Source organism: Paramormyrops kingsleyae, chromosome 12 (genome assembly GCF_048594095.1).
Source record: "Paramormyrops kingsleyae isolate MSU_618 chromosome 12, PKINGS_0.4, whole genome shotgun sequence".
In the NCBI taxonomy this organism is placed as follows: Eukaryota; Metazoa; Chordata; class Actinopteri; order Osteoglossiformes; family Mormyridae; genus Paramormyrops; species Paramormyrops kingsleyae.
In genome coordinates this window covers 24751451-24775702 of record NC_132808.1, presented here as the reverse complement: position 1 = coordinate 24775702, position 24252 = coordinate 24751451, and the positions used below count along the sequence as shown (strand labels likewise).

Below are 24252 nucleotides of genomic sequence, written 5' to 3'. Positions count from 1 at the left end.
GAAGAATGGGACAACATTCCTCTCCCAAAACTCGAGCAACTGATCTCCTCAGTCCCCAGACGTTTACAGACTGTTGTTAAAAGAGGAGGTGATGCCACCCAGTGGTAAACATGGCCTTCTCCCAACTTTGAGACGTGTAAAAAACAGAATGTTTTTTATTCTCACAACATCCCAGCTTCTTTGGAATTGGGGTTGTATATCTTAGATAGTAGTTTTTTAGTTGGCGTTATTATGAACTCAAAAGAAACCAAAAGGCAACATGAGGGATCTAACAAAGGCAGGTAGATAGAAAAAGAACTAAACAGGGTATAAATATACACGAGGAAAATCTTCCACCTAGCAGGTTTGGGAAACACAGCAGTTGATTCCAGTTTGTATCTCCCTCATGAGGGTGGCGCCCCGGCTGAAATATGGCTGAATGCCTATTCTGTCAAAATGAAACTAGGAAAGTGAAACTGAAAGTACAATGTTCCAGTATTTATACGGCTCACTCTTTGGCTCATTCTTCAGTCCAGCCGTACCCTCATATGCGGTCTGTAGTTTATTTACAGAAATAAAAATTTGCATCGCAGTCTATCCAGCCAACAGTTATCCCAGAGCACACGGCTGGGATTCCTCCCGGACGGGCTGCCGGACACAGAATAACACAGGATCACGGTAATCGGAGTTACGGGCAAAATGCTAAAGAATGCTGTTTAAGACTTTGTTTAAATATAATGAATGCTATGAATTGTAGGCAGGGACGGATTACAGACCGGGCCAGCGGGGCCGCTGCCCAGGGGCCCTTGGGGTGCAGGGGGCCCGTGGGCAGAGGTGGACATTTCAGGTACAGAAAGTAAAAATCCAAACCAGGATTTTATTTCAACCAACCAGTTGAGTACTATATGACTGCTACTCTTTATACTTAACTGGTTGGTTGAAATAAAATCCTGGTTTGGATTTTTACTTTATGGACCTGAAATGTCCACCTCTGCCCGTGGGGCCCCTAGCCCAAAACAATTTGCAACGCTTATCAACAATGTATTTTCGTTTGTCTATTTTAGAGGGCCTACATTCTTTGATCCTCTGCCTACAAGGGCCCCTGACCCTATAGGGCCTCTGATGGAAACATGGAGGGAGGGCGTTTGGCTGCCAAGGGCCCTTGAATTGTGGTGGTTGTGGTGGTGGTTTGCCCAGGGGCCCACACAACCCATAATTCGTCCCTGATTGTAGGGATTTAAAAATGCTTAAAAGTAATATAGATAAAAACATAATATTTCCAATTTTATACTTAAAGTTACGTAGTTACTTGAGATTCAAACATTTTCCAACAGAAATGTGAGACCTAAGGAAGTAAAGTCACAAAGGAGTGCAGACGGTGACTGAAATTCATTAGGAAAAATAGAGGTAGCCTAAGTCGAAGTGTTTGTTTATTTTCAAAACGTAATATCGTACGTGCTCTCTAGTGAAGCATTTACAGAACTTTATGTAAAAGTTATTTTAACTGCAAAATGGCACTGTATACAAACATGTTTTATGGTTTATATTTTATAAGTACATTGGGAGAGTCTGTGGTCCATCATACAACATTATAGACAGGGATGGACATAACTGGTACGCAAGTACGCATTCACCTTTCAAAGCCATGCGTGTTTATTAATTCATTAATATAACGTACGCATTTTATGTGCATTTTATGTGCATTTGCGCCGATATAACGTGAAATTACCGTGCATTTTAACCTTTATTTGCTCATTCGTACTTCATTTCATTTCTCTCACTCTCACTTCTCATTTTTTTCCACTCTCATCATCATGCACCTTATTGCCTCTGTACTTAAAGTCATTTATTTATTATGTTCATAGTTCATTGTGTGTCTATTGTGTGTCATCTGTTGTGTCTAATGTTACAACTGTTATTTGTGTGCGCTGCTCCTCTATGCCTTTTAAATTGCCCCTCGGGGACAAATAAAGTTTTTTGAAATTGAAATTGAAATTGAAAATTTGCGGTATAGAGGTTAAAATGCACGGTAATTTCTTGTCATATATTCTTGTCATGTTATAAAATACGTACGTATTTGCGCTGTTACATTAATCGATTGCCGCACGTATCGCTATTAAAGGTGAATGCGTACTTGCGTATCAGTTAGGCCTATGTCCATCCCTGTTTATAATAAAAGAAAAACTAATTTATTACATTATTTGTGTTACTGGAATTTGTGCTGCTTGAATGCTGACCCTCATGAACGGAGTGTCCACTGAAAAATGCTGTGTAGACTTTAAAATATCTTTGCAAGTTTCTGCGCAAGCATTTCGTAAGTAAACTACAGTACTATTGAGTAAAAGTTCCTTAATTATAAGCCTTAACAATTGCATGTTAAATATAAGGAAATTCAACAATTACCTTTTGGTTTAGAGTAACAATTACTTTGTTTTATGTAAGAAATAAAATCTAAATTAATAAAATTAAAGCTATTTTAAGGTGTGGAATCGTATGTTACATAGACATAATAATAGTTATTTGAAATTAGTATTTATTTCTATATCCATCTACCAACCTACACTAAAAAAGGCTTCGTTTAATGTAATTAATTTCATTAAGGTAAGCGGTTGTATGAAAATTAATTCATCTAAGAATAGATATGTTTTAAGTTCATAGTTAGCTTAAAAATTGAGGTATTTCCAGCTCAGAAAAGCTATGTTACACTAATAAACTAATTTTAGTAGAATGTAATTAATTACTTATGAAATTAATTCAACAGCACCCACGTTCAATCTACTTAAATGTAATATGTACAGTATGGGTTGTTATTAACCTACACATTTTAATGAAATTCAACTTATAAAATTAACTTTCTTGATGTATGTTATGCAGGGGCGCTGTAAGGGGGAGGAAAGCTAGGACGATTCCAAGGGCCCCTGAGTGACAGGGGCCCTAAAAAATTAGGAAAATAACTGGATTGGTTTGGACTGGGGGGCCTAATATGATATGCTTTCATGGGGCCCAAAATCTCTAGCAACGCACCTGATGTTATGTACGCCGTTTGGCGAGCAAGCAGGACGGGGAGAATGGCAAGTCGAATCCGCAGAGATCCAAAGGACGGGGTTTATTTAGGGCAGACAAGCAACACGGGGTACGCATGTTAATGACGGATCTGGGAAACGGACGAAGAGGTGGACTGATATACACAGAACAAGCCGGAAATAACATCAAACAGCTGGGAACAATCAGGGTAGCCAGGGCCGTGCACAGACCTTTTGAGGGGCATGTGCTGAAACTGAAAATGGGCACCCCCCAACCCCTCCACGAACCACTCCACCACCAAAAAAATAACACACAATAATATTCTTATATTATATTTAATTAGTATATTATATATAGCATATTATAACTAGCTATATAATATGATGAAATGTTAATAAATTACATCATGTAATTTACATGCATCAGCACATTCAGCAGATAGCACTTATAATATATTTTATATAATTCTTATATTATATTTAATTAATATATTATATATAGCATATTATAACTAGCTATATAATATGATGAAATGTTAATAAATTACATCATGTAATTTACATGCATCAGCACATTCAGCAGAAATAGAAATTTCTTATAATATATTTTACCTAGCTGACAAGGATCACTCGGTTGCTTTGTGTCAAACTCAAATGCAGTTACACCGCGGGTTTTTGACCAGCGAATGGGTGCAATTTGTCCATCATTAAAACGACGACATCACATTACGTCAACATCACACCGGTGTGGTGATGCATTATATGAACCTTTATAGACGTACTAGTGTTTATTTCATAAAGACAATGTTGCACTTATTCAAACAACAAGATATTTTACCGTTACAAGACGAAGACGTTCATCTTCTTCGGCTGAAACGTAAGTTCGCTGCGCTCAGGGGGCAGAGTTGTGAAGTCTGACTGACAGTTTGAGCGGTTCTAAGAGATGCGCTTTTTAATGCCTTTAATTGGTTAAATATTTGTTAAAAAGACAAACAGACGTAAAGGGTTACCAATAGCATTGATTTATTAAAAAAAAAAAAACTCCCCCAAAAAAAGGGGCACTTCCGAGTGTATTTACAAAGAGGGCATGTGCTCTGCACAGGTTGAGCCCTACCTGTGCACGTGCCTGAGAGTAGCACACGTGGGTAATGAGGGGGCGTGGCACACACGAGGATCGGACGAGCCGGGCGTGACATGTAAGGCCATTTTGATTACCAGCCCTGGTCTTCTGGTCTTGGATGATGGGTAATATATGCAGAACGGTGTGGCACCCTTTGCTGTGCAGCTCCTAGAACCTCCCTCTCCCCTGTAGACCAGTGGTCCTGGATGTATATTTCACACTGTGACATGGTACTGCCTTTGATTTAACAGAATTTTTTTGTTGATCCATCACAATGGTGTTGAATAGAGCAAGAGTACAAAAATCCCAGATGTAGTGATACACACTCCGCACTGGCTGCAGACATGGGGTTCTGGGGGGATCTGCTCTTGTGGGCTGGTCAGTGGCTGGGAGGCAACCTGTGTGGGGTCACCTGGAGCTGCCTTGGTTTATCTAGGGAACATTTTTTTACTGGAACGAGGCATGGGCAGGTGCCATTGTTAAAATTAAAGGAGAAATAGGATTGATTGTAGGCCTACTTCCCAGCTTAGCCCCCTGTAAGTGCCACTACAGTACTAAAGGTGGGGAGCCAATTGGCAAAACCTAAAACCAAGGAAACCAAAATAGAACATAAACCTGGGGGAAACAGAAACCCAAATAAATACTAATAATCAGATGAGGGCAGCCAGAGACCAGCCTCAAAACCATAACCAGCAGGTACTCTGTTTAAACTGCACGCTCAGCCCACTGAGCTATGTGGCATGTCAGGGTCCGCATGTTTGTCTCAGACTTCCCCCGTTGTCCAAGTCTTTAGTGTTTCCCCTGATCCCTGAATGGCCGCATAGCTCAATGAGCTGAGCTTGTGGCTACCTGTTGTAGGAATATTTAGCTCAGGTAAATTTTAATATCTCCACCAATGTTTTGAAGTTAATTCAATTTTAATTAATTATTATTTAATGATGATTATTAACTAATTGTTATGCCGAATGGTTGGTTCCTCCAAACTCAATTGCGGAATCACTGTGAGTCGGTTAATGTGAGACTTAAATGGGATTCACTAATTACCAGTATCGCTTAGTAACCTGGGTTAGAATGCTCGTCCAGCAAGCTGCATCACCAGGTATTCGATTTTGGTTTTTGCTTTTGTGCCTGTGATTGTGTTTTTACCTCTGTTATTCCCGTGTTAGATTCGGTTTCCCCGTTTCCGTTAGTTTCTTAAGTTCCCTGTTTGATTCCCTGAGTTAATAATTAGTTACACCTGATGCCTGTTTTCTTGTGCCAGTCCTTGTGTATTCTACCCTGTTGTCCTGCACCCTCCCCAAATCGAAATCGAAAAGGAGGCAAAAGCGGCTGTCATTGGATAGGTTCCTTGTTAAAGTCGCTCAAAAAGAAAGATTCCATTGAGCCAACAGATAGCAGTGATTCCGTTAGTTATAGTGAAAGTCAAAATAACCCTCTTCTCCTCTCTCTCATCTCCCTCACACCATCCACGATTCTTTTCAAAGGTAAAGTTCAGGTTACTTTGTTTTATGTAATTTTACTTTATATTTTGTATTAATAATTTTTTTATGAATATTTTTGGGTTGTGGAACGAATCATCTGAGTTTCCATTATTTCTAATGGGAAAATTCGCTTTTATATACGAGTGCTTTGGATTACGAGCACGTTTCCAGAACGAATTGTGCTCGCAATCTGAGGTTTTACTGTATAGATGTGAATAGGACATAAGTGTATAGATGTGTATGGGACATAACAGTGTATAGATGTGGGATAGTATATAGATCTATACCTTTAATAAGCCCTATGTTGAGTACATTTTGTCAGATATTGGCCTACCCATTCCATACTGCAAATTTGAAGTTCACTAAAGAACCCACAATACATACTACCAGACTGTATGTTGCATTGTGCACCACAGTTTAAAAGTCTAAACTTTTCCTTCTCGGGTGAGGCATACTAGTTGTCTGTGACTACAAATGCCTCAGACATTTCAAACCTTAACCAAGTGCAGGTAGCTTGAAGGTATCAAATAAGTAGCTCTACTGGAGCTCCATCTAGTGGCTATATGCTGTATTCACGATATCATAGAATATCTTTCGTTACTTCGTTGCATATTTTACGGAAGTCTGTAGAGGACATGCATAAACTTTTTTTTTTCTTTTTGTTTTCTCGAGATCTCGAGGCTTATTTTTTTCTTGTGATCTCGACATAACCCATGTCACTTTCCCATGATCTCGAGGTTTAGTATTATCCTCATGGACGAATGCATCAGATTTTATTTTGATCGTGGACTGTCCCAATCAGAATCATAATCATAATCAGAAGACTTTATTAATCCCGGAGGAAATTGCTCACATTGCGACTGCACAATCACATATAAACACGAAGACAAGAACAATACAATATAAGTATAAAAATAGGAATGAAGTGTAAAACAAATTATGACACTGTTAAACATTCTAATAAATAAAATACAAATAAAATAAGACAGAAAATCTCTGCACAGGAATCTAAAGTACCTTTGTCCAAAAGTTACAGGAAAAGTAAAAGTGTATATTGCACAGTAAAGTAAAAGTATATTGCACCAATATCATAAGTGCATGGTTATACACTCACCTAAAGGATTATTAGGAACACCATACTAATACGGTGTTTGACCCCCTTTCGCCTTCAGAACTGCCTTAATTCTATGTGACATTGATTCAACAAGGTGCTGAAAGCATTCTTTAGAAATGTTGGCCCATATTGATAGGATAGCATCTTGCAGTTGATGGAGATTTGTGGGATGCACATCCAGGGCACGAAGCTCCCGTTCCACCACATCCCAAAGATGCTCTATTGGGTTGAGATCTGGTGACTGTGGGGGCCATTTTAGTACAGTGAACTCATTGTCATGTTCAAGAAACCAATTTGAAATGATTCGAGCTTTGTGACATGGTGCATTATCCTGCTTTATTTCATAAAGGGATGGACATGGTCAGAAACAATGCTCAGGTAGGCCGTGGCATTTAAACAATGCCCAATTGGCACTAAGGGGCCTAAAGTGTGCCAAGAAAACATCCCCCACACAATTACACCACCAGCAGCAGCCTGCACAGTGGTAACAAGGCATGATGGATCCATGTTCTCATTCTGTTTACGCCAAATTCTGACTCTACCATTTGAATGTCTCAACAGAAATCGAGACTCATCAGACCAGGCAACATTTTTCCAGTCTTCAACTGTCCAATTTTGGTGAGCTCGTGCAAATTGTAGCCTCTTTTTCCTATTTGTAGTGGAGATGAGTGGTACCCGGTGGGGTCTTCTGCTGTTGTAGCCCATCCGCCTCAAGGTTGTGCGTGTTGTGGCTTCACAAATGCTTTGCTGCATACCTCGGTTGTAACGAGTGGTTATTTCAGTCAAAGTTGCTCTTCTATCAGCTTGAATCAGTCGGCCCATTCTCCTCTGACCTCAAGCATCAACAAGGCATTTTCGCCCACAGGACTGCCGCATACTGAATGTTTTTCCCTTTGCACACCATTCTTTGTAAACCCTAGAAATGGTTGTGCGTGAAAATCCCAGTAACTGAGCAGATTGTGAAATACTCAGACCGGCCCATCTGGCACCAACAACCATGCCACGCTCAAAATTGCTTAAATCACCTTTCTTTCCCATTCTGACATTCAGTTTGGAGTTCAGGAGATTGTCTTGACCAGGACCACACCCCTAAATGCATTGAAGCAACTGCCATGTGATTGGTTGATTAGATAATTGCATTAATGAGAAATTGAACAGTTGTTCCTAATAATCCTTTAGGTCAGGGTTTCTCAACCCGGTCCTCGGGGACCACCAGACGGTCCATGTTTTTGCTCTCTCCCAATTCCCTGCCAATTGGGAGAGAGCAAAAACGTGGACCGTCTGGTGGTCCCCGAGGACTGGGTTGAGAAACCCTGCTTTAGGTGAGTGTATATTGCACTTGTTTGTAAAACCAAGGTAGACTTCAAACTGTGAGAAAAAGTCTAGATATATTGCACTGAATCATGGATACGAGGAAATAACACTGTCTGTCGGTGCAAGAAAATTGTCATATTAGTGTTCGTCATTTGAGAAGGAGGATCAGAAATTTGCAGCTATACCGTCGGAGAAATTATAGTGAGCCTGAACGAGTAGTCAGTTTCATTACCAACCAACTGGTGGGTCCGGGACGTCTCCATGGTTACCGGGTGATGTTTGAAAGATGTCGGCGTAAAAAAATAAGACAAATAAGTCTTATTTTAACAGAATGCAGCTGCTCGGCTTGTTTTCAACCTTCCCAACTTCTCCCACACCACTCCTTTGCTGCGCTCCCTACACTGGCTTCCTGTGGCTGCCCGCATCAGATTCAAAACACTGATACTTGCATATAAAGCCTACTGTCTACTGTCTACTGGCTACTGTCTTGAGGGCATACGAGTTAGTGCCTGAAGCTTACCGGCAAAACTTCCGGAAGCTTTGTAAATCCGCCTCTGAAACCCACGTGGAGAACGCTCGGGAGAAGTCACTCCTCTTTGATAAGTGGTGCACCGCTAGCGGTGTGACTGATTTCGATCAACTCAAGGAGCTGCTTTTGCTTGAGGAGTTTAAAAACTGTTTACCTGACCGTGTGGTTATATATCTGAACGAACAGAAGGTTACGTCTCTTGTGGATGCTGCTACCCTCACTGATGAGTTTGTGATGACCCATAGAACTGTGTTCACCCCACTCCTTTGCCCCGCAAGCCCTATCCTAGATCGGTGCCGCCTCCTGAGAAGGCTGCTCCGACAACCCCGCCGGTAGAAATAAGAAAATGTTTCTATTGTCATGAAGTTCGTCACCTCATTTCTGTTTGCCCTGCGGTCCGGCGCATGAATGCTCGCTTTGCTATTAAAAAGGTACATGTTGCCGATTGTATTGTTGATGTCTTGCCGCCAACCCACACTGTCCAACCCACCTTCCAACCGTTTGTGTTTACATCAGACTCATTAAGCGAAACAAAACCAGTAAAGTGCCCCGTAACCATTTCGCGTGACACTGGGGCTGCTCAGTCCTTTATACTTGACAATGTGTTACCTTTTACTGACTCAACTTATTCTGGTTGTGATGTTCTTGTACAAGGTATTGAATTGGGAACTGTGAGAGTGCCTCTTCACCAGGTTTATTTAAAAATAGAAGATTTCTTGGGTTTTGTAAAAGTGGCTATTTGACCTCGTCTCCCTGTTTCGAGAATAACTTTCATTTTGGGAAATTATATCACGGGTGCCATAAACCAAAAACTGGGCAAGAGATCGAAACCAAAAGCAAACAAATAAAGGCAAAGGTACAGGCAAGTTTCTTGCTGTCAGGCTTTTCATCTCGGCCGGATGATCTTGCGGGGTGTCGTGGGCGGGGTCCGGACGGGGAGGCGGAGCAAAGGTCGGTTGGAGTGGAACTGGCTGTGGGCAGAGCTGGACATGCAGCGGCGCATAACAAGACCCACCACAGTCATGTCATCGGCGAACTTGATGATGTGCATTGCTGCACAGTCGTGAGTCAGCAGAGTAAACAGCAGTGGGCTGAGCACACAGCCCTGGGGCAGCTCCAGTGCTCAGTGTGGTGGTGTTGGAGATGCGGTTTTTGATCTGGACTGACTGAAGTCTCTCAGTCAGAAAGTCCAGGATTCAATTGCAAAGAGATGTTCAGGCCCAGCAGGCTCAGCTTTCGAATCAGGTGCTGAGGAATGATTGTGTTGAATTCTGAACTGAAATCTATAAACAGCATTCATACATATGTGTCCTTATTGTCCAGGTGGGTGAGGGCCAGACGTAGGGTGGTGGCGATGGCATTCTCTTTTGACCGGTTGGAGCGATAGGCAAACTGCAGTGGGTTTAGAGAAGGGGGCAGCAGGGTCTTAATGTGTCTCATGATGAGCCTCTTGAAGCACTTCATCATGATGGGTGTGAGTGCAACGGGGCAGTAGTCGTTGAGGCAGGACACTGGGGACTTCTTTGGCATGGGAACAATGGTGGTGGCCTTGAGGCACGTTGTAACGACAGCAGTGCACAGGGAGAGGTTGAAGATGTCAGTGAGGACATCTGCCAGCTGGTCTGCACATTCTCTGAGTACTCTTCCAGGGATGTTGTCTGGACCAGCAGACTTCGGTGGGTTAACTCTACAAAGAGTTTTCCTCACATCAGCCGTTGTCAGACACAGAACCTGGTCGTTGTGAGAAGGGGTGGAATTCCTCACCATCACGTCGTTCTGAGCATCGAACCGTGAATAGCAGTTGTTCAGCACATGTTGCTAGGGAGGTATCTATGGAGTTAATTTACTGCCAAAAGTATTAATCAAAATTTTGAAAACCGCAAACAAATTATTAAGTATCAGAATGAAAATATGTATTCCAAATATCAAAAAAGTCGAATAAAATCATTTTTTTCTTCTCTAATTTGTTTTGCTTCTGGAATGTTTTTCTTTGCTTTTGAATTTTTTTTTTTTGCTTCTGACTTTTGGCACTGTTTTGACGGGTGGTTGGGCCTTAGAAGGGGGTGTTCACCTTACACGTCTATTGGTCCACTGGAATTTGGAGTGAACATGCCTTTAACCATCTGAGCACGACCACTCCATGACGCTTCAGAAAATCGCAAAATGGTGGGAAGCTCCGGAGCCAGTTTACAGCATGGAATTGCATCTTTGCAGTTTTATAATAGTGTACTTTTATTAGGAATCGGTGTATGCAACACATATGTTGCGTTCGTAAAATGTCACCAACCCATCCAGTTTAGTAACTTTCACTATTCCATCAACGCGCTGACCAGGGAAGTTTACGTGGGGCACCGCGATTAATTTTGCCTCATATTCGATATTCAGTTTTCTGCCTTTAATAACATTAATGGAAGTAAAGTGGCGCGTTTTTAATGACAGAATTGAGTTGTCCAGTACACAGACAATGCATACGAATTATTTTTGCGCTTCAAACCATTTCGTGATTTGTGCAAAATCGTGTTAATAGCTAATATAATAGGTCCTGTCAGCTGTATAATGACATGGTGGTTTAGCATTTTGGGCTCATGGCGACTGTTGCACACCCCTCTGTTTCCCAGATTGCTTTACGTATGATTTTTAATACATTTTTGAATGTTCGAATGTATCCGTATAATGTGCAATGGGACAATACATGAATGGGTTAATAACTTTAAAACTAGACAAGACAGGCACATCTAGTGAAGTGTGCTTTGATCAGTGGACAACAGGGAGCAATGCACAACCCTTGGGTTTTCAGATTATTTTTGTTTGTAATAGTTATTAATTATTATATTGCATCCATTTAAAGTGTAATGGGGCAATGCACTAAAGGGTTAACAGCTCTGAAACCAATTGAGACAGCCATGTCCTATGGAGTGTGCATTGATCAGGGGAACCTGGGCGACAATGCACACCCCTTGGATTTTCAGAATAACTTTCTCTCTAACAGTTATTAATTATTACATTGTATCCATATTACATACATATTGCTCCATTTCATACATATTCGTTACATACAAAACAGTCCTGAAGAGCAGAGACAGCTCCTGCATGCAGGCCAGGTTCTCACCTGTCTCAGGACTGGTTTGGAGCATCTGACTAGCGCTCTGTATGCTGGTATTAGCATCATGCCACACTTTAACCACAAACTTCATGCTTTTTGGTAGCAAAAAGAAGCAAGATAATTTTAATGTTTTATAACATTTTATGTAGAATTTGTAAAATGATTATGAGCTTTTGTGATGATGGAGTTCATGAAGTATTATCATTTTTCTATCCAAATCTTTGAATTCTTTGAAGCTGGTGGTTCATCATTCTCTTCATCTAGTTAGGAAATATTCTTTAGGCAACATTAAAAATTCTTTGGGTAACATTAAATCATCTACATACAAATCCACTACGATATTCATGATTATACAGTAGAACTGGCAACTATGCAAGATAACCACGAAGCAGTATTGGGCATTGAAGCACAAACTGTAATGTGATCCAATGATATGGTCTGGTTTCAAGCAGTATAGAATTTACCAGTATCTAATTCTCTCCTCTTTCTTGCAGGAGTTCTTATCTGTCACAGTATGTCCTCTTCCTCACTCTCCAAATTTGAAGGTACGATGGCCCGGTTTACTTTGATTCTGGCTTTATCATTAGTGTCCTTGAAGTACATCATTATCCTTTATTAGCTTTTGTTCAGAGAAAACGCAACAATTTAAACTGCTCACTATGGGGTATCAGTGTTTCAGGCCACTTGAGCTGGTTTTTCGCTGAAAGAAAAGTAAGAGAATTTTTTTTAAAAAATGACACAACATTAGCAATAAAGATGCTGGTGGTGAAGCTGAGATTAAAAGAATCTGATTTCTGCACTTATGGGTGACATATTTTATATTTTAGGGGAGGCGCATTAGCAGTAGCAGATGCTATTTAGTATAGTTCTGAAACATGTACTGTAGCTATTATGAAAAAAATGCAGGGAAAATATTGTGACCAAACTTTCCTTGTACCTGCCTCCTATCTTCTGCAGGAAGCACTGCTTGTATAATCAAAATTTATCGAAACCATTTAAAAATAAAAAAGATTTAGACTTTAGATTTAGAATAAAAACATTATTTAGACAGACAATATTTAAATACATATTTAACCTTTATTCTCTTCCCTGTAGTGCTAGTGTGTTAGTCAGGGTGGTTTGTAATCCACCGTTCCTCATTATTTTTCATAGCAAAAATATGGCAGAATCTTTGTGGACTGAAATTATTTTATTTTTATTTTCTAGGCTAAAAAATGAAGAATTCTCACCAAAAATTATACACCTTGAAGTGAAACCTTGGATTGTTTTTTTCCACATGAAAGCTCTCTATGAAGATAAATTAAGGTATAGAACTCAAGTAACACTTACTTTTGATTTGTAAAGCAAGAAATCAGAGCATTTGTTGGATAAAGGATAATGGAGTCATCACTAGAAAATCAAAGTGGAACAAAACAGAAGAGAAAGGAATCATTTGAGGAGACACAGAAGAATCTGAGGAAAGCTCTAGATGAGCTTAAGAACTTGTTAAAGGAAGGCAAAGATCAAAATGATCTTATGGTGAAAGACACTGAGGATCGGATCCGAGTAGCATTGGATGTCCCAAAGGAAAGTTGGGCTCAAGGTCAAACTTTGAAAGATCTCATAGAGAATCTTAATAGCAATCTTAATGCTTTGGAAAGGTCCTCATTCTCACTAGAGAACATTTCAGATGAGGATGTTCTGAAAACCGCATCTGGAGGTTTGTGTCTCCAAGGTGTCTACAAAAGTGGGAATTTGGAAGACCTACTAGAAAAGAGACAGCAGCTGATTGAGATCCCTGAATCTTTCTCACTTTGTGGGCCTGAGCAGAGTGCAGTGTATGAACAGAAAGAATTTTCATCCCACAAGTCAGAGTCAGTTTTTCAAAAGGCCATGGAAAGACTGGGCTCCAGTTTAACTATTGACTTTAAGGTTGGATTTTGGGGCTTCAGCCTTGAAAATACAACAAATGTGAAAAATTCTCATGAAGAAGAAAAGTCAAATGTACAGTCATGTGAACAGTCTCATGTATATTGCATAAAGTACAACTATGTGCCTTTGGCTTCCAGCTTCTTAGGCAAAGAGAAACTGAAATTGCTTGATGGAGCCATTCAGGAACTAAAATCAATTGAAACAATCCTTTTAAATTCAAATGATAAAGAAGTGCTCACACGCAGAGTTGTAAATTTTTTCAAAAGATTTGGCTCACATGTGAATCAGGGCCCTATACATTTTGGGGGAGTATTCTGGTGGAGAGCATCTGCTGAAGGAGTTAAAACTAGTGAGCTTTCAGAGGTGAAGAGCTTAACATCAGATGCCCTAAATGTGTATGTTGGTGCTGCATATAGTGGTCTTTCACGAAACTTCTCTGCTGGAGTAACAACAACATCTACACAGCTGAAAGGTGCTCTTCAAAGAAATTACAATGAAGCCCTCATGAGTCAAGTTTGCTTGTCTGTACAAAAGACTGGTGGTCCAGCTCATATTGATGACCACATTCAGTGGAAGTCACATCTTGTCACCAACAACAAGAACTGGAGTGTAATTGACAGAGGAACCACCTTTGTTCCAGTGTGGGAGATAATAATGGCAGCTCACAGTGATGTCTTCCAAGATGCATACAGTTTAGCAACTTGTTTAAGGGAGATATTCAGTGATGTTACAAATCAAAGTGTGGAACAAATGTGGGGTGAAAATATTCTGTCTGCTGTTGAAAGTGCAAGGAAAATGATTCAAACTGTTAAGGACTGGAGAACCTCAGAAGGTGATGCTCACCTGATGGAGTTACTAGATTTAAAAAAGAAACTGAAAAATGAAATGGGATCAGACGAAACTTGGGTTGAAACATGCCTCTCAAATCCAATACTTCAAAATTTCTTGTTGTACATTGTTATAGAAAATAAAAATGAACAGGCTATAAACCTGAGATTTTTGATGCGTGCTCTTCTAGAACCTCACAATGCAGTGAAAAACTTCTCAGACAAAAGTGAAATAATGAAGTGGGCATATCAGCCTGAGGAAAATGTAAACACACATATTCCAGTGTCAGATATTCCAGAACTAATAAAGATCCTCAAACAAAAGAAAGAAGAATTAGAAGGTCAGTGCGCCTTCAGTTCCAGTGAACACCGTTCATCCACAGTAAAAGCCACATGCACTGTTACCAACTCACTGCACTCCTTGTGTCGAACCCTAAGTGACCAGCAACAACATGAAACTGAACTCTTGGTTCTGTCCAGTATTGATGCTTTGGGATACTGCTGTGAGAGTAAGACATTTAATCATCTTCTGGACTGGAATGAAATCAACTTCTTGCAAAATGAGATAGAAAGATCTTACAAGGAATATTGCTCTCTGAAAGAGCAAAATGTATCAAAAGCTCAAGCCTACGTGTTTTGGAAAGTGCTGACTCTATCCAAAGATGAAGAATATATTTCCTCTGAGAAAAAAGAAGCACGGTTAGAGTTAATTAAATCACACCTGAAGGACAACATTTCAAATGCAATTAAATTACTGGTTGAAGAATCTCATGGAAACTGGGAACTCCTTGAAGAAGAGTTGAATTCTTTTATAAGGGAATCAAACATGAAAGAAGAAAATACAAATGGAGAGGATACAGCATCACAGCTGGGTAGTTTACCAGCAAACCAAGTGTCTTTATCTGAGGACACAACTGATTTTACAAATATACCAGCTAGTGATACAGCAATGAATGGCTGTACAAGTTTACTAAAAAAACTTGGCCTCAGTGACCTTTTTCCCAAAAAGATTAAACTGAATGATATTCTTGTTATTGACAGTTTGTCTCTTTGTCTAAGTGAACCAGATACAGTGGAAGATCTGAAGAGTCAATATCTGTATAAGCTCATGATTTTAGACTACAATGTCAGATATCTCTCTTTTAAACCAGTAGCAACTGGTTCACTTCTAGAAGATGATGGTACAGCCTTTGATGATTTTGATTTTTTTAATACAAATGAGGAAACAACTAGAGGAGCAGAACTGGCAGATACAGAGTCGCACATCCATCCCATGGATATCCACATGGCGGTCTTCCACTGTGCCAATGACTTTCTAAGACAGTACATGTACACAAAACTCTCTGCCTGCCAGTTTGCACTACCTTTCTTAGTTCCCAACCCAGGTACAGAAGACCTGGAATTCCCTCTTTGGCCTCTACGGCACATCAAAAAATCATGGAAAAGTATGACAAGTGCAGACAACCCTGGAAAATACCAAACCAGGCAAATGTTTAGCACACCGGTGGCAGTTGTCTCTTTTTTAAGGTTGGGAACCTCTTTCACCTCCAAATCTCAAATTCTGAATTCTGTCATTAGCAAACAGAGACATAATGTGTTCTTCAATCGGCACTGTAAAGGCAGTGCCCCAAACAGCATGCTTATGAATGGGGTTGTCGAGATCGCCTGGTACTGTCCAGGAGGAAAGAAGGATGACATATTTGATGACTGTGTTGCGTTTCTAAACCTTCATGGTGAAGCAAAAGAACATCGACAGCAACTTAAATTTCTGCAGGCAGTGAGTACGGTGAATGTGCTTCTACTGTCAGAACAGCCACAGGATGAAGAAACAAAAACAATTTGTCAAAATCTCTCTCAGTCTCCTGTCCCATTGATCTGCCTATTTTCTGGAAGTGAAAGGGTTCAGGGTTCAAAAAATCCACTCAAAGTGAGACTAGCTGCCAAGAACAGGAATGAAGCAGAGTTAACAGAGGAACTCATAACCAATATCAAGCAGTGCATTGCAAAATCTCACAAGAAACAGAGCATTGGAAACTGTTCTAATGAAGCAAGAAAACTAAAGTTCAACGTTGATGAAGACAAGCAGTCATTCAAAGATGGACATGCACTGGCACAGACTTTAGTTTGTTTGTTAAAGGAAAAACACATTTCAGATATCAAAAAGGAGTTTTTGCCTCTCCATGGTGAACTGTGGCATAACTGGTGCTTGAAAAATAAGCAGAGGTATCGCCTGAGTTGCAAGACAAATGAAACCATTGAACAACAAAAAAGTGTGATTCTAAGTGACATGAAAGCCACACGTCAAAAACAGAGGAAAACAGCTTTGTCACACAATGATTTTATGAGATCATTCTTGGACTATTTAACATCAAGTGAGCATGCAGAAGATACAAAATTCTACATGCTGCAATGGCTCAGAGTTTTACTCGATGAGTCATCTTCTGACGACCTTGCAAAACTTGAGGAGAATTACCACTCAGCTTGGTCCCAAATGAAAAATGTCCCCAAGACTAAGGAGAAAGCAGAAGAACTTGATATGCTCAGTAAACAGCTTAATTCCATATCTGAAAAGATGGCTGCAAGTACAATTGGATTACAGCACATCATGAGAGAGGTCGGTCAGATGTATGAATGTTCTGTTAACCAGCCTGTTGCTGCTCTCCCTGCACTTGGAGCTGAAATGCTAATTTCAGGATACCCACTAGAGCTGATGGATGGGGATGAATCACATGTACCCCTTATTTGGGTACAAGCTGTCCTGAAGAGTCTCATTGATAAGCTTGGGGACAAAAAGGTGTATGTGTTGTCTATCTTGGGGCTCCAAAGCTCAGGTAAATCAACCTTGCTGAATACCATGTTTGGTCTTCAGTTCACTGTAAGTGCAGGGAGGTGTACGCGCGGTGCTTTTATGCAGATGATAAAGGTGGATGAGAAAATCAGAGAGGAGTTTGGCTTTGATTTTTTACTGGTTGTTGACACCGAAGGTCTTCGCTCTCCAGAGCTCAGCACTAAAACATCCCTGAATCATGATAATGAACTTGCCACCTTCATCATTGGAGTTGGTGACATGACTGTCATCAACATCATGGGAGAAAATCCATCGGAGATGCATGAGATCCTACAGATTTGTGTGCAGGCTTTCTTAAGGATGAAACGGGTTGAAATCAAACCAAGCTGCATATTTGTGCACCAGAATGTAGCAGAAGCATCAGCTGGTGATAAAAACATGGAGGGGAGGAGGCGCCTTCAGGAGAAGCTGGATGAAATGGCTCAGACTGCAGCAAAGGAGGAGGGTATTGACGATGTTTACAGGTTCGGTGATGTCATACAGTTTGATTTGGAATCTCAAGTGTTTTACTTTAAAAATCTCCTGGAGGGGGATCCACCTATGGCTCCCCCAAATCCATCCTACAGCCAGAATGTTCAGGACCTGAAATCTAAGCTGCTTTCAGTGGCAAGGTGGCACACAGGTTTTCGATTCCCATCATTGTCACAATTCAGACTGCGAGTTCATGACCTCTGGAATGCACTTCTGCAGGAAAATTTTGTTTTCAGCTTCAGAAATACATTGGAAATTATGGTGTACAGCAGCTTGGAAGAGAAGTATGGTCAATGGTCATGGAAGTTAAGGAAATGTTCATTGGAAACACAGACCAAGTTGGAAAACCAAATTGGAAGCAACAACATTTCGGATGTCAATACCACAGATCTGATTTCTGCCTTTGATGAAGTTTATACTGGATTAAAAAGGGAGATTGAAGCACATTTCAAAGAAGACAAACATGCTGAAATCCTCATTAAATGGAAAGGGAATGTTGAAAACCGACTTGAGAGCCTGAAGAATGAGCTCATTGAAGAAACCCATAAACAATGCAAAATGCTAACTGAAGTTAAGAGAGGTATGTCAGAACTAGATCAGAAAAAATCACTTTATGAAAAAAATCTGATGCAAAAAAGCAAAACCATGGCAACTTCTTTGAAGTTGAAGGACAAGAGGCTCACTGATAAACAAGTGGAGGAAGCATTCAATTCACTCTGGGTTGAGTGGGTAGCTGAAATAGCAAAAGATCAGCTGCCTGACAAGCCAGTGCATATAAAAGCTACAGTGGAAGGGATTCTGTGCTCTCGCTTCCAAAAACAGGCAGATATCATGAACAAGATTAAAATAATATCTGAAAAAGGAACGTTTGAATTTACAAAGAAAAAACATATCAGCCAATCTTCCATGGCAGCAAAATGGGAAAGTTTTAAAGAAACATTTGGAAAGGGGATTCTCCAGGAGTTTGCTGAAAAACTCCACCGAAATGTGAATCACATGGTTGATGAATACATTAGGAAAAAAGAAATGGAAAAGACAGATTTCAATAACAATTTCATATTTGAAATACTAGGTAATGTTGAAAGACATATTCAGGAATGTGAGCGCAATGAAAATGTGAAATTCACATATGAATACAGAGTTGACTTGTCAGTTCTTGTTTGCCATGGTTCTGTCCAGAGGTTTCAAAAAATGCACGAGTCATTCAAGAAAGCTAACAACCCAGTAACCTACCTGCAAAGTAAAAGGGAACAGTACTTCCAGATGTTCCAAAACTATTGCAAAGGAGCCAACTCAGTGAGAATTTTTTCTGAATTTTTATTCAAAAACATTCTGCCTGCAGTTGAAGAGGCAATATACAATAAAACTAAGGTGCAAATTGCTGATGATATGAAATGCAACAAACCAGCAATCAGTGGCAACAGATGCAACCTTGAAAATCATATACTGAGACATCTTGCCATTCAGAAGAAATTTGAGTTCTACGACGAATACATTCACAACCCAAAGTCGTATTTTAAAACGTTTATTGGTGAACATGTGGAAACATTTTGCGGAAACTACAAAGAATTGCAGGTGATGCTTCGTGAAAACCTAAAAGAAATTAAACTGCACATTTTACGCACCAGCAAAGAGGCATCTGATGAAGTGAACCTGAAGAACGGCAATGCATCCATGTGGCTCGATCATTTCTGTACAAAACTTGGGGACCACATGGTCATAAACAGGCAGAGTCTGACAAGCATTCAGGATGAAGACATTAGTGACACAGAGTTTCTGAAAGAGATGATGGCCAAGTATCTTGAACAGGGGGTTAAAAGTGAAAATATGGAAAAGGTTGATGCATCTTCTCAGCATTTATGCCTCTTAAAGGAGAAAACAACAGAGATTCTTTTTAATCAGCTTGAAGGATGTTGGGCTCAGTGCCCTTTCTGCAAGGCCATCTGCACAAATACTATAACTAACCATAGTGGTGACCACAGGGTTCAGTTTCACCGGTCCGCTGCTATAGGTCACTTTTGTTATCATGAAACAGATGAATTTTCAATTGATTTCTGCACTACCAAGGTAAGCAGTGATAGTTCATTCAGGAGTCGTTCCAGTGGAAACTGGATCCCCTATAAATCCTACAGAGATGCTGGTGACCCTTATGATAAGTGGAGCATCACCGCAGATGGGAGCACACAGGGTTACTGGAAATGGTTTGTTTGCAGGTTTCAGAAGGAATGGGAGGATAGATGTGAACTAAAATTTAAAGGCAGAGGTGTGATTCCTGACAGCTGGAGAGAAATTACAGAGGAATCAGTGCTGGAGGAATTAAACATAAGAGACTAAAACTACTGCAGTGAGTAGTGTTTTAGTTATAGACATCATGGGGTAAAGAAACTTAAACAAAAGTCTATGGACAAGAGCAAACCTTACTTTGATTTAATGTTAATTCTGCCAGTTTGTGTTTTTAAGATAAGTATCTATAAATCTAATTATCATAAAATATCTGAATGTACCTATTATAGTTAGTGAAATGAAAATGTTTTAGACAAATTATCTTCTATTTTCTGTTAATTCTTGTGCCAAGGAAAAACATCCTTATTACTGCTCTCATTGTATTTGATCTTTAATTAGATTGATCTTTTTTATTTGATGACATATATTACTACTTACACTGCTTGACATCATGTGTAGCTCCTACCATGTCTGTGTGTTCCATCTGCGTTTGCAGTGAAATTAAATATAGTTGCAAGTTGTATTAATATTGCTGTTATGGAAAACCCTGTAGTCTAATAAAAGTATTTCTGTCTTGCCCATACCCTGTGTAATATGGTTCTCTGTCAAGACCATAATTTTCAGAGGGAGTCATTTTCATGAATATTTCCATACATTCAGTACACACAGCAGTCACTCACACACAGCAGTCACACACACACAGCAGTCACTCACACATGCACACCTATGGGCAATTTGGCGGCTCCAATTAACCTCACTATGTTTTTGGGCTGTGTATGTGGGGAGCTGGTTTTCTCTAACTCATTTTATGTATATTAGCACAGGAGAGAAAACTGGTTAATCACTGGGTATTCTAACTCTTCAAATATTCCCTTCTATTGAAAGTCAAGATTCAACATACAAAGAAATCTAAGTGTAATAGAGGTGTATAAAGAATATACTTGACAGATAATAATGCATTTCCCTTTCAGTGTCAAACCTCAGTGTCAAAGTCGCAAGCTTCAGTATAACACAGTGAATACAACATTTCTAAAAATTTGAAAACATTTCTAATGTTAATTATTTGGCTATTACAGTTTTTAACAAAATAAAACCAAGGAATATGAGCCTTCATCATAACATAGGACTTTTAATGATCATATAATAGTTTTTCTCAGTCACTTTGGTGCATTTCTCAGATCAGAAATGAAATTCTGATAACTACTTGTACATCCTCCACATCATCGAGTCACTTGTGCACATCATACATGCAAAGTCTCATTGTTTAGGTCAAACTGCAAATGCTTTGGCACAGTCATGCAAATGATTATATACAATCATATGCTGATTCCTACATTATCAGTCGTTTATGTCATGTTGGTCAAAATGTATTAAACTGGTTCTCTGCTAAATAGTCTTACCCCCCAAAACATCTAGGCATTTGATCATTGTACAAGTCATTACATGCAAAATGGTTGAACAAGTTGTCATAATCATATGTGAAGCATATTCTATATACCCCTCTATTACACTTAGATTACAGTTTTTCTCAGTTGCTTTGGTGTATTTCTCACAACAGACTTAACATTTGCATAACATCGAATGCATTTCTCAAAACACTTAGTGCGAATGGCAAAATATCATGGATGACCAGCAAAAGCAGGTATCCTCTTCAAAATACTTAGTCCATGCCTCAAAAGCAAGTATTTATATCATTGAATATGTCAGTGCCATCAAAATCCCAAGTCCATGAATCATCGTCCATGGACATGTGAGCCAAAATATAAAGTCATGTTATCAATATAAAACTGGCACAATATAAACATTTTCTGACACAAAACATCTGAATGACAAGGGCAGGAAACATAAAAATAAAGCGGGAGATTGATTCAAGAAGAATATTTTATTGATTGCACTGGTATATGGTGACATACCATGCACTGCGATTGCAGTCTAGCAAAAAAATGCATTTCAATGTGTAGGATCACGCAGGCCCCACAGCCAGTATTTTATGGCCGCTGAGGGAGTGAGTCGGCCATGCCAAGATCTCCCTCCGTACCTCTTTGACCCAGGGCCCCTCTCCAGGAAGCCGAAGCCCGCATTCCAATGTTTATGGCCCTCAAACGGAGGACCCAGATAGTGGAAAGGGGGGGGGAGATCCTGCATCTCTCTGGAGTGGGACAAAGCTAAAATCATATGCCATCTATTGTGTATTTGATTGTGTGTTATCCTCACTATTAGTTGGCATCATTACTGTAAACTTGGTGGATGTGTATGTGTCAGTCACAATTGTCTTTTATTTTTCTTATGAATGTCCCATTGTATCTTTGCCACTTGGACAATTATATACATATATATATATATATATATAAATAGGCACAGATAGGTAAACACTGGGGTTATCCAACCACGTGCTCACACCTCTCTCAGAGAATAGGGGAAATGAGTTTAAGTGGTGTAACCAAGTAGGTAGAAATGTTTGAGCACATAGTTATTTAGTTAATAGAACTAAGGAAGGCCCCCACCCCTCACCAAAAGGGGGGGGGAAGGGGTGGAAATGCGGTTGCTTATCTATGCCTTACAGTCGTAAATCAGAGATTCGCGCTCTTTTCCTGCCTCCCTTTGTCTGAAAGAGACTATGCAATGTATGTGAAAACTTGTGTACTGAACCCCTTTTTAATAGCCCGATTTGCTACATTTTATAATTTGGCAATGTATAATCAACCCTGTTCTTTTACTGAAGTAAAGAAAGTTACCCAAGCCATCCTTAATTAGGACACACTGTATGCAATGGGGTACAGCTTCAGTAAAATATACCTGAACTTGTCACAGCTGTGAGGTATGCCACCTAGCCATGTATTCTGTACATTGATGGCAATAATAAGCATGCACCTCATAAGAGGAATTATAAATTAATCAATGAAAATTAGCAAAGGTTTGGATCAAAGGTGGAATATCATGTTTGGTATCAATGTCATCCTAAATTATGTCCGAATATGAATCCGGGGACGGATTATTACACAATTGAACCTATCCAAAGCTAAATTACTTAATTAAAATCAGCACAAAAGTTGGCCAAAGACCACCATAAATCTATGGGGACATTCGGGGAGCCTGCAACCGGCCCCTCGGATCCAGGTACCAATTCTCATTGGGTATGAGTTGGACCCTGGGTCATGAATATTCATGGGACCCATGGGGCATAAAAACCTCACACCCAGAGAATCTGGAGGAGGAGGAGGAGGAGAAAAAGTCATCGAAAAACGTCATCGAAAAAGGAGAAGAAAACGTAAAGCCTCCAATCCAAGACTGCGGGAGAAACTACGCGCGGAGAAGATTAAATCTACCATCGAAACTACGAAGCCTCTTCGCCGCGAGTTTCAACAAAAGACAAAGCTGATCCCCGCTGCAATCACGTAAAGTCACCGACAACTCTCTAATAAGCAACTAGTACCGACTGATCTACGCCGAAATCTGGGTTGCCTGTTTAGATCCTAGGCTTGCCGTTGCAGAACAGTATTTAATCAAAGCTTATCACTGTTTCCTACTGTAAATCCATTTTCCGTAATTTCGTTATTGTGTTTGTATGTATTATGTTTAATGTTTGTCCTGTTTTAGTGTAGTATTAGAATAAACGCATGCTGTTCACATTTTAAATCTCCCTCTCTGTGCTTACAATAAGTCACTTTATTGGTCTGAATCCCGTTACTGAGCTTTGAAGTCCCACTCGCGTCCTCAAGTATCGCGAGACTCTCTCTTTGGCCAAGAGCTGAGTCGCTAGGTTACAGAAAGAAGCTAACCCGGTGGACGGGCAGCTATCTTAGACTGAGTAGTGATACCAACGAATGAATTCCATTCACATTCTGGACTTAAATCATCCAGATCTTTACCAAGTGGGACTAATATAAAGACTGTGATATCGGAACAACAACTCAAACCTAATATTCCCTATTTAATTGTGTATGAATTAATAATTAATTAATTCATAATCAATTCCCCTGAACATTGGTGGGAAACCATCCCCATTTGAGCTGTTCAATTCCTACATAATTGGTGGAGAATAGCGGGTACCGATTTAAACTTATTGTGAGCACAAAATTTAAACTTTTACAAGCAGACAGTCGAATAGGCATTACTGTTAACGGATTGCATTGGTTGACGATTGAGCGAACCGCAGTCAAAGGCATCAGAACGGAACTACGCGGGTTCCCTACTGTGCCTCACTAGTAATAGATTGTTTAAATTTTGCGTTTTATTTAAGCATTTTATTTTAGGTTTCGTTTTCTTAACTGCAGTAAACGCTTATCCTATATCTGACGAGATTCTCAGG

At 39.9% G+C, this 24252-nt stretch overlaps 1 protein-coding gene across 2 annotated transcripts; it reads left to right on the top strand.

Moving 5' to 3' along the window:
• The first annotated feature begins 488 nt into the window (after window positions 1-488).
• LOC111855605 (interferon-induced very large GTPase 1-like) lies at window positions 489-20526 on the top strand. Of its 2 annotated transcripts, XM_072697759.1 has the most exons (4): window positions 489-657; window positions 1314-1386; window positions 12158-12208; window positions 12870-20526. In XM_072697759.1, exon 4 carries the CDS (start codon window positions 13041-13043, stop codon window positions 20052-20054), a length of 7014 nt encoding a protein of 2337 aa, XP_072553860.1. In that variant the 5' UTR covers window positions 489-657; window positions 1314-1386; window positions 12158-12208; window positions 12870-13040; the 3' UTR covers window positions 20055-20526. The 2 variants fall into 2 exon arrangements, with proteins under 2 accessions (XP_072553860.1, XP_072553861.1); XM_072697760.1 differs by lacking the exon at window positions 1314-1386.
• The last annotated feature ends 3726 nt before the right edge of the window (window positions 20527-24252 follow it).

What these genes read in the sequence shown, in the direction of transcription:
- LOC111855605 (XM_072697760.1), top strand. Translation starts at nt 13,041, where the DNA reads ATGGAGTCATCACTAGAAAATCAAAGTGGAACAAAACAGAAGAGAAAG.